This window comes from Juglans regia, chromosome 1, assembly GCF_001411555.2.
Source record: "Juglans regia cultivar Chandler chromosome 1, Walnut 2.0, whole genome shotgun sequence".
In the NCBI taxonomy this organism is placed as follows: domain Eukaryota; kingdom Viridiplantae; phylum Streptophyta; class Magnoliopsida; order Fagales; family Juglandaceae; genus Juglans; species Juglans regia.
In genome coordinates, this window is record NC_049901.1 from 2,313,931 (window position 1) to 2,325,691 (window position 11,761).

General features: G+C 35.7%; 1 protein-coding gene and 1 long non-coding RNA gene across 2 annotated transcripts; one reads left to right on the forward strand and one right to left on the reverse strand.

Moving 5' to 3' along the window:
* The first annotated feature begins 7,819 nt into the window (after positions 1-7,819).
* Positions 7,820-8,248, forward strand: LOC109006215 (uncharacterized mitochondrial protein AtMg00240-like). Its single transcript, XM_018985425.1, has one exon. The coding sequence runs from the start codon at positions 7,820-7,822 to the stop codon at positions 8,246-8,248; it is 429 nt and encodes a 142-aa protein (XP_018840970.1).
* Positions 8,249-10,387: 2,139 nt separating this feature from the next.
* LOC109006304 lies at positions 10,388-11,405 on the reverse strand. Its single transcript, XR_001998635.2, has 2 exons — positions 11,189-11,405; positions 10,388-11,026 (listed from the first exon to the last, which is right to left on the reverse strand). It is a non-coding gene; the product is annotated as an uncharacterized LOC109006304 (long non-coding RNA).
* Between the last annotated feature and the right edge of the window lie 356 nt (positions 11,406-11,761).

The following is an 11,761-nucleotide window of genomic DNA, read 5'->3' on the forward strand; positions in this document are numbered from 1 at the left end:
GTATACTTGTTTTTCTATGTGGAATTCTCTTCTATACCTCTCCTTTTCTCCAAGCTAGGTAAGCTTTAGGGGGATATTTCTTGTGGCCAGTGAAGGTTTGGTTACTATGTGTTTCTGTTCGTGTTGGTCTGTTGCATTTATATGAACGGATTGGAAGATGCTGTCAAATGCATGCGAGGGGAGATCAGCTGAAATGGTCTTACTACTTGTTCTTGTTTCTTTGTTTCTTCATGATTTTTGTCATCCATATGTAAATGCTGCAATATTTTAGTGAAATTTTTATTTGACCAAGCCCAAGGTACCTTAGAGTTCTCTTTCTTGGTATTAGTTTAAGAGTTCGCATTTTTTTTTTTCTTTTTTGAAGTCTGAATGGGTCATTGCATTTTTCTTGTTAATTTATTCGATTATATATAATATTTTTATGATTTGTACAACCTACCTAGCTAAATGATCTGTTCGTACAAGTTATTGACCTATCCTTCAGCAAGAGCATCAAGCTGGAGACACAAAAGCATAAAAGTCATCACCCAAGGGAAAGAAACAACAATTAATATATATATATATAAGATCAGCAAGGTAACTTTTCATAGTATGATCACTATGAAATTAAACATTAATTTATATATGCACGTCGGTCACGTTAAAAATCTATATATTATTACCTGTTTTTTGGTTGCAACATATTGAAAACTTTTTTATTTATTACCTTTATTTATGACGCAGGCGCGGAGGAATATCTTATACAAAGAAAAAAAAAAAAAAAACTTAAAAGAGTTATATAGATAGAAAGAGAAAGAAGACTTGCATGATATATTAGTACCTAATAGAAGGAAGACTTGCACGATCCATAAAGAAAAGAGTAATCATATGTTTAATTAAGAAGTTAATTAAATAAGAGACGAAAAATTAATTTAATTACCGTATGTCGACCCATGGGATGTATAGTTATTCACAAGTGGAATGTCTTGTACGTTGATCTCATTAATATATTAAGATGTATCGCTTAAGCGACCTGGAATATTATCTCGTTTGCAGCGCGTAATATACAAGTTCTAATTATTAACTTAACAAACAATTAATCAAAGACCCCTCATGATGACTTTGAGGGCAAAAATAGTCACAAAAATGGCTGCAAAAAATAGGTTTTTTCAGCAATATTTTCTTCTCTTTAATGTGAAAAGCAAAATTATTCCAAGTCATTTTCATGCCCGACTAAGATTGATGAATATATATCTTCTGGGATAATTAACCATGCATATAAAAGGAGTCTCTGATCATGATGATCATCTTTTTGCTTTTGTCATTGATAATCAAAGTCAAAGAAACCGATTTTTTCAAAGCCCCACCACAATATAATATAAGCCTAGCTGATCATGTCCAGGCTACTAAACCCAACAATCAGAAATATTTTATTATAGATTGGGTATTATAATATGGCATATCCCTTTCTTAATGTTCTTATATATCATGATCAGTCCAATGCATGATAAAATTAACTATGGTACTGTTTTTATTATAATTTAATCTTGACGGGCTTTTCATTGCTCATGAGATGATGACATTCCTGGACAAACTCCATTTTTCTATCTTCTTAATTGTGAAATATTATTGCAATTGGTTACAAGCTATGCAGCTGATCATCTCCAAAAGTTAAAAAAAAAAAAATAATAATAATAAAAAGAAAACCAGCTTCTTTGGTTAACTCGCCGAATTTGAGATTCTTTGATCTCTTCGATCATTGGAGCTGCATGCTAGCGAAGAGATCAATTTTTTTGGAGTTTATGTTAAATATTTTAACATGAACATTAATAATTAGATCTTTAATTTTTCATGATCTATAATAATAAAATAATGATAATTAAACACGTACATTTCTCATTCTATTTGATGAATAAATTTATAATTTGATTATGAGAGAATGATCACCCTAACAACTAGTCTCTTAAGTGTCTCTCTATGGCTAGAGGCACTCTAATGTTATAGGTGAGAACCCTTAACCCCTCAGTACTATTTATCGACTTCTGACCATCAAGAAATTTAAAGATTTTGTGTCTCACTGTGATTAGATATAGAGTTTATCTTAACTTATTGGAGTTAATCTTATTCTATTGTCACTCATCAATTAGATGATAAGTGTTGAACTATTCTAAACCCTATCAGGATATGGGTGTGTGGGACATAGAGTTTAAATAAAACTCTTACAATTTAATGTCAACATGCAAAAGATTATTTACATGAAAATGAAAACCGTACGTATGTTTTTCGTTAGTTTTAAGATCACATGATCAAAGTTTCATAAATCTTAAAATGGTAATTCTTACGATAACATGAGCTTAGAAACTCACTCTAGATCAAAGTCTAAACCTAATTAATTCTGGTTCCTGTATGTATATATGGATGCATGCAATTGATCTTTTCATGTAGCTAAGAGGGAAAGATTAATTGAAGGCCAGGTGAGGTAGGCTGCATGCGGTACTGCAACACCACCACCTGATGATCAGCAAGCTAGACATATAAACGACATCATGTGCATGCTAGCTAGGTGACAGATCAAGGGACAACGAAGAGGAAAAGACCTAGCATTTCTTTTATATAATATATATATATATAGTTATGGGGACCGTACACTAGCCATAACAAAAGATGAGACGATCGACGAGGTCCAACTCCAAATTATGCCCACAACCTTTCTCTTTCTATCGTTTCCTAATTTATGTTATGTGCTAACTCTTGAAGTTATAACCAACACACTAAGTTTATCATTTTTTTTTTCACAAACAGGATGATTTTTAAATTATCTACGAGTCTCGTGCAACTATTGAAAAAAAGTAGAATTCATATGGAAAATGTATACTTTTTATGATGAATTTTACAGTTTTTCAAATAATATGCATAAAACTCGAATACCCTAAACTTATATCTAATATTACTCTTTTATAAATTAATATTCTCAAACTGATCAATTAATAATAAATAGGTCGACTCCTCCTCCGATCTAGCTTATATTATAAAATGGACATATGGGCAATAACTATAATATGGAAGCATATATAATAATCTATATCAGATGTTGTCCTTGATCAGTACCCATTTGTCATAATTAGAGGCCGTACTCAAGCGGGAATTTAATTTTTCATTTAAGAAAATCGTGATGGCCACGTACTTTTAATTAGACAAGTTGACTCTAGATTGCCCTGTCACGTGTAACGCTTTCGTTTCTCCAAGATTTTTAATTAAGGACAGAAGCTAATTATAAATAAGAAAAAATATAAATATAAATATAAATATATATATATATTTATATATATATATAGTATTAGTTAGTCTGTCACTAATTTATAAGCTTGATCGGGACAAATAAAGACCCTGCTAAGTTCACCCGAAAATGTTAATATCCCTGCTAGCTGCAGGAAGATGTCAAATAGACGTTGTTTCCCGTTACTCCATGTGGATGTCCAGGAACAAATCCATGCTTCTATAATTCGTTTGATCAAACTCTAATTAAGATTTAATTAATATAATGAAGTGGAGAGACTCATATATGAATATAATGACCTCCTCCTCTGTGTGTGTATATACAATTATAATTCCCTTTCCATGGGTCAAATATGTAACATATGTTTGCTGGGTTGTCCACGAATTCCATGCAAGTTTCCCAGCTTGTATATCATGTCTTATATAGATAATATAATTTGAAATAATTGATGGGTTTTATTTATTAATTTATATATATATATATATATATAAACGAAGAGTAGAATGATAATTAGTTTGAGTTACACATATATATACAGATGAGGATGTCAATTTCATATTAAAATATTTCCAATAAAATGGAAATTAAAGATATCGAGGATAACTTCCTCTTTTTTTTTTTTAACAGAAAATCGAATTAATCTACAGGTGAGATTGAATGATCCGTGGTCGTTAGATATTATAATTTTGGATTATTTTTAGAATGATTTTACAATGGATTTTTTTTTTTTTTTTTTGACAAGTTTTGACAGCAAGATGTAGAACTCTAGCTCATCAGTACCTCATAGCTCCATCTCAGCAACACACGATGACATCAACAAGGAGGAATCACTCTCAAATACAAGACTCTTCTAGAAGCAATTCTCCTTAAGGTTTTATTGTAATTCTCTAGAATATTCTTGGGATCTTGTTTGTATAAAAAGGAAACCTTTCTGTTATAACAGTTTCGCACAACTAGCTGTAGGATTCATGCACGCCTCATGCTTGTAAAAAGGCGGGACCACTTTACGTTACTATCAGCTCTATAAATAGAGCTCATTGTAAACACTTTACAAAATGTGAGAATAGAATTATACAGAAACATATTATTCTACATGGTATCCAGAGCCATTCGAAGACTAGCATCTCACCATGGCTGAACAAACACCTCCTCCAAAAACCTCTTCGAACCCACCCTCTCCTTCCCTTCTTCCTCATCTTTCTCACCTTGTTTTCGTAAAACTCACCAATGATAATTTCCTCCTATGGCGCACCCAAATGATACCATACTTCAAAGGACAACAGCTCTTTCATTACGTTGATGGCTTTGTCCAACCTCCTCCTCGTCTCTTACCTGATAACAAAACTATCAATCCTGACTTCGTTACCTGGTCCCAAACCGATCAACTCATTCTCAGTTCCCTAATTTCCTCCCTTTCAGACAATCTAATCGCTCAAGTTGTTGGTCACACCACTGCCCGTGATGTATGGGCTGCTCTGGAGAGACTCTTTACATCAAAATCCCATGCTCGCATCATTTAGTTGCGATATCAACTCACCACTGTTTCAAAAGGATCGAGCTCTGTTTCTGAGTATTTCAGCAAAGTAAAACATCTATCCGACACCATGAGTGCCTCGGGTAATCCTCTTTCCAATCCAGAATTCATCTCTTATCTGCTTGCTGGTCTCAAGAGTGACTATGATGCTCTTGTAACCTCTGTTACCGCTCGTGTTGGGCCACTCTCTCCAGAAGAATTATATGGTCTTCTACTCACCCATGAAACTTGTCTTTCTCACTCCAACCATCTTCCTACTTCCACTAATTTCTTAGCCAATTATACATCCAACTCTCGTGGTCGCGGCTTCAATCGTGGTTTCCCCTCTAGAGGTGGTTATCGTGGTGGTGGTCGAGGTCGTTCACCCTCAAGTCCTTCTCCTTCATCCTTTCCTCCTACTCTCCCACACAACAACAAACCCACTTGTCAAATCTGTGGCAAGGTTGGTCATCTAGCCATTCGCTGTTACTATAGATTTGATCATGCTCTTCAAAGTGAGTCCTCTAAAACTCTCACAGCCAACTATACAAACTCATCTTCTTCCTCGGATATGTCCTGGTACCCCGATACTGCTCCTACAAACCACCTCATTTCTGACTTATCCAACCTCAATGTTCAATCCTCTCCTTATGGTGGCAACGAACACATCAGGGTTGGTGATGGAAATGCTCTGCCGATAGCACACATTGGTGACTCTGTTTTTCCTACTTCCTCCACCTCCTTTCATTTGAAAAATTTATTACATATCCCTGCTATCACTAAGAATTTAATTTCGGTTAGACAATTTTACATTGATAATTCTGTCTTCTTCGAGTTTCATGCTTCTCATTTTCTTGTGAAGGATTCAAAGACGGAGAATCTTCTTCTTCGTGGCCCCACAATTGACAATCTATATTCCTTTCCAGCTTCGACTTCCACTCCTCAAGCTTTTGTTGGCGAGCGTACTTCCACCTCTCAGTGGCATTCCCGTCTTGGCCACCCTTCTCTTCTCCTCGTTCACCGCATACTCTCTACTCATTCTCTGCCTTTTTCAACTCGTGACTCTTCAAACAAGTGCTTAGCATGTTGTCAAGCTAAAAGCTCTCAACAACCTTTTCGTGACTCACATCAGCATTCCACCAAGCCCTTACAACTTATCTATTCTAATGTATGGGGCCCTGCCCCTATTGTATCTAGAAATGATTTTCGATACTATGTAGCATTTCTAGATGACTTTACTCGTTACACTTGGTGGTACCCTTTAATTCAAAAATCTGATGTTGTCAAAGTTTTCCTTTAATTTCAAGCACATGTTGAGTTACTTTTTAATTCTAAAATCATTTCCTTACAAAGTGATTGGGGTGGGGAGTATCGATCTCTGAATAAAGTTCTTCAACACAAAGGTATTTCCCATCGATTATCCTGTCCGCATACACACCAACAAAATGGTGCTGTTGAGCGGAAACATCGACACATTGTCGAAACGAGATTAGCTTTAATGTCCCATGCATCTCTCCCTCAAATTTACTGGGCTGATGCCTTTCATACCTCCATATACTTAATCAATCGACTTCCCACACCAATACTTCATCACAAATCACCATTCGAGAAGTTGTTTTCCAAACCTCCCAATTACAATCTTCTCAGGGTATTCGGCTCGGTTTGTTGGCCTCATCTTCGGCCATATAATCGGCACAAGCATGATCTAAGGTCAAAACAATGCTTGTTTGTTGGTTATAGTGATTCCCATAAGGGATATCGTTGCTTAGATCTTGAAACTGGGCGTGTTTATATTTCCAGGGAAGTGGTGTTTGATGAGCTTCGTTTTCCTTTTGCCCAAACCATCAATTCACAGCTTCCTAATCACAAACAAAATTCCGTATCACTACCATCCATTCTTGGGCCTCCTCCCACTCATTTTGACTCACAAAGGCCCAGCTCACCTCAAAGCCCAGCTCACTCTCAACACACTCCAATCAACCCGTCTATGCAAAATATCCCAACTCTAACCCCTCGTGACTCACCACAGAATCTTCACTCCAGCTCATCCTCTCAATCAGCTCCTTCCAATTCTTCTAGATCTTCCTCAAAATCAACTTCCTCACCCACTCCCAAATCTTCTCCAATATCCTCCACTGAAATTTCCTCCCCATCTCCAATCATCACCAGGGCTCGAACCAACACTCTCTGTCCTCGCAAATTCACTGATGGCACTATATTATGGCCACCTCCTCGCAGCCACCTTACAACCACCACTCAAATTCCCGAATCACCCACTTCCTACACTGAAGCCGCCAAACACCAGCCATGGAGGAAAGCTATGTTTGACGAATTTCAAGCTCTTTTGCAGACTCAAACATGGACCTTAGTTCCTCCTACTGGCGTCCACAATATTGTCGGCAATAAATGGGTCTTCCGCACCAAAAGGCTCTCTGATGGTTCCATTGACAGATACAAAGCCCGCTTGGTTGCCAAGGGCTTCCATCAATAGGTAGGTATTGACTTCTCAGAAACCTTCAGTCCAGTGGTTAAACCCACTACAATTCGAACTATTTTGTCTATTACTGTTACGTACTGAAAAATGGTGTCTTCGGCAATTAGATATTAATAATGCATTTCTCCATGGTGATCTCCAAGAACAAGTCTACATGTGTCAACCAATTGGTTTTGTCAATCCAGATTATCCCACCTACGTGTGTCGCTTGACTAAGGCCATTTATGGTCTTAAGTAAGCACCTTGTGCTTGGTTTTCAAAATTAAGCAATCGGCTCAGTGAAATTGATTTTGTTGCGTCAATTGCAGATCCATCCTTGTTTGTTTATATTCATAAATTTGTCACTATTTACATTTTGGTTTACGTTGATGACATCATTCTTACTGATTCATGTTCTAATGCTATTTCCTCTGTTCTTACTTTAGTGAGTGTGTCTTTTCCATTAAAGGATTTGGGTAGTCTTCGATATTTCTTGGGTTTGGAGATAAATAAAATTTCCAGTGGTCTTCATTTATCTCAAACCAAATATATATGTGATCTCTTAAAAAGAACAAACATGGACCTAGCCAAGCCTGTCAAGTCTCCCATGGCTTCTTCCACACGTCTTTCTCTCACTGATGGTCCTGAATTTTTTGACCCAACTTTACATCGAAGCACTGTGGGCAGCTTGCAATATCTGTCTATCACTAGGCCTGATGTTGCCTTTGCTGTTAGCAAAGTTAGCCAGTTCATGCATGCCCCAAAAACTTCTCACTGGCAAGCTGTTAAGAGAATACTTCAGTATCTCAAACAAACTGCCAATCTCGGTTTACATATTAAGCTTTTCAGTTCTTATCATCTTCATGCTTTTACCAATGCTGATTGGGCGGGTTGTCCTGATGACCGCCGCTCAACCGGTGGCTATTGTGTTTTTTTTTGGCTCCAATCTCATTTCTTGGAGCTCCAAAAAGCAAAGAACTGTGGCAAGATCAAGTACCGAAGCTGAATACAAATCACTTGCCAACACAACTGCTGAATTACTATAGATACAGTCGCTGCTCAAGGACCTTGGTATGTTTCTCTCTCAACCTCCAACCTTATGGTGTGACAATTTAGATGCTAACTATCTCTCAGCCAACCCGGTTCTCCACTCACGCACCAAACACATGGAAATTGATTTTCATTTTGTTAGAGATCGGGTTGCAGCAAAAATATTGCATGTGGCTTTTCTTTCTTCCCGTGATCAACTTGCAGATATACTTACTAAGCCATTGCCTTCACCTCGGTTCTTAATATTACGTCCAAGTTTCACCATGGTTCCCATGTTAGACTTGCGGGAGGGTGACAGCAAGATGAAGAACTCCAGCTCATTAGTACCTCACAGCTCCATCTCAGCAACACACGATGACAACAACAAGAAAATGAATCACTCTCAAATACAAGACTCTTCTAGAAGCAATTCTCCTTAATGATTTTATTGTAATTCTCTAGAATATTCTTGGGATCTTATTTGTACAAAAAGGGAACCTTTTTGTTATAACAGCTTCGCACAGGTAGCTGTAGGATTCATGCACGCCTCATGCTTGTTAAAAGGTGGGACCATTTTACGTTACTATCAGTTCTATAAATAGAGCTCACTGTAAACACTTTACAAAATGTGAGAATAGAATTATACAGAAACATATTATTCTACAAGTTTCAACGCACGATTTGATATGAGATTAACGTCGTTGGTAAAAGCTGGATGACTGTTTGAACACTTTGCTACATTGATATCTATCTGTTATTGATGTTAGTCTCCACATCAATAAAATAATTTTGTTTTTCACTAATTCCTGGGCTTCACAACCTATACTTGCTGTCAAATTAGCCCAGATCGATATAAATGGAGAAATTGTATTCAAGCCCACACATGATATATAGTTCTGATCTGTTTCTTTCTCATATTATATATTCATGGCAGATGGAAGTGGAACTTTGAGATATTTATACTCGAAAGAATTATAATCTTATAATATTTAAACTCAAAAGGAGTTTGCGTAAATAAATTCACTTGTTATTTTTTTTTCTCAAACAAGAATTATATTAATATAACGCTACGAGATAGATATATGAGTGGGGATAAGGCGGCCGGTACCTAAGAACCTAACAAACACTCGCACATGAACTCGAAAAGAAATTGAAAAAATAATTTTTAGAATTAATAAATTGATCCCACTAATCTTGGACAAGTGCAGAGCTGTAATGTCACGGTTAGAATCGTGGTAGATTAAATGACGACGACGTTGCATGCATTTTATTATGAGTAATGTTGCGTACAGTTATGAAGTATGTTAGTGCCGTATAATTGCTTTGAAAAAGAGTGAGGTTCACTATTAAAAAATTAATATTTTTTCATGTGAGTTTCGTATTTATTCAATTTTTTCAAAATAATTATACGACAGTTGTGCACTCATGATTGCAACTATCATTTTTTTTTTATTGATTTGGACTAGTGGTTGATCATGACTGCTACACTCATCGAGGGGAGTTACGTCTGAATCTCGAATTTTTTTTTTCAAACATTTTTTTTAAACTCTTTAAACAATTAAAAAAATTACAAACTTATTAAAAAATAATTCTTTAATCATTAAGTTAAAAAAATGCAATCGGTAGATTTTATCACGGAAATATCATTTCCCTTCTATATATAAAAGTTATTAATTAAATAAAATATATGTGGCTATTTCATAGACAGTGAGAAAGAAAGGGATCTCAATCATCATAAAATATAATATTATTTGAGTACTTGTAAGTCTACGAATTAATAAAGTAATTTAGTTTAATGTCATGATAATTTTTTTTCTCGTGTTGATTAAATATAGTTGCTTCTTCTTGATCTTCTTATTCGTCTTTTTCTTCTTGTAAGCAAGCAACCCACTTATATATGATCCTGATCTACACGTTGATTTTCATTTTTCATTTCGAAGTTCATTTTTCTAATTTTAAACGATTTATGTCGAATAACATACGTACATTAATCTGTACGTAGCTAGCTGTAATATTATTTTACCTGCATGCTATATATGTAGTACCGTCATATTTCAAGGAGATCGGTAATTAATTATATATAAATTGAATTCCAAGAGATAAAATGAAAACAAGCTGACCAAACCTAAGTCGACATGCAGGCTCTTTTTTATTATATATTATTGGCACGCATACATCATATCGAAATATATATTTGACATATTTTCACATGACGAATAATATTACAAACTATATATATTTCTATTCCCTTTTCATCCTACTATATATATAAGGTGTGGCATTTTTCATCAGTATCCTTGAATCATATTTTATTTTTTAAACAAAAAATAAAATAAAAATTCATGAATAATATCATCCCCATCATATACAGTAAGATTACAGTAAAACAAAAATATAGTTTGTAGAAATTTAATTTCTCAAAGGCGATATTAAACCAAACCTGTTTATTCTCAAGTACCGTAGGTACAACTCCTCCTCGTGATCACGAGAATTAGCATCCCGGCCAGTACTTATATATAGCTTACTATTTTAATCATGATATACGTACTTTGATCACACCATAATTAAAGTACGTAGTTATTCAAATTAATTAGTTAGTTCCTTCAAGTTGGCTCGCAACGCCCATAGGAGGTGTGTCGTTTACACTTGTGCTTAGGCTCTGGTAATTTTCCGATGCAATTGCTATAAGCGGGAGTGCCAGGCTTTCCACATGCTGCTGCTCCCTTATTGGGATGCTTAGATATTGCACCAGAACCTGCATTAACATGAGATTATAATAATTGCACCGGCAGATAAAAACTTTTCTAGTGCCATTTTTTCCCGACATGAAATGTGTTTTGCAGTATACAGATCACCATTATGATTGACAAACAAAGAAAAATATGGAAGCAAAATAAATAGATATTTGTGCGCTCACCACCCTGAGCGGCCAGCTCGCGAGCTACAACTGAAGGGGGTGAGAAAAGAAGCGAAATCAGGAGAATGCAAATTATAAGAAGGATAGCCTTCATCTTGGTGATTGTAGAGTAATGAATTGTGCTGATGAGGCCATTTCCTCTTACACTCCTATTTATAGTCCATTCAGGTCTGGATTTGTGGTTGGCCCTGAGGTGTGTGAATGGCAATTAGTACGTACTGGGTGGAATTTTCTTCATTTAATTATACGCACAATCAGAACAGGCCAACATTGAGTGGTATCAAAAAGCAAAAGCTACCTTTAATATTTGGCAGATAAGATCGATGAAGTTTCCTATGAAGAAAAGGGAAAGCAATTAGCTAGAAGACCTAGCAATTGACTAGAGATCATTATTCCCAGGCCTATCTGTTCAAAAGGAAAATGAAAAGAAAAGACCAGAGATTCCATGATGATCAGGTCGTTTAACTCTCCCTAGCTGTTTAATTAACCCATCAATTACTATTTTTATTATACGAAAATAGTAATATTAGTTTAATTTTTCAAAGCCTCCACATGCATGAGAATCTGAGATCA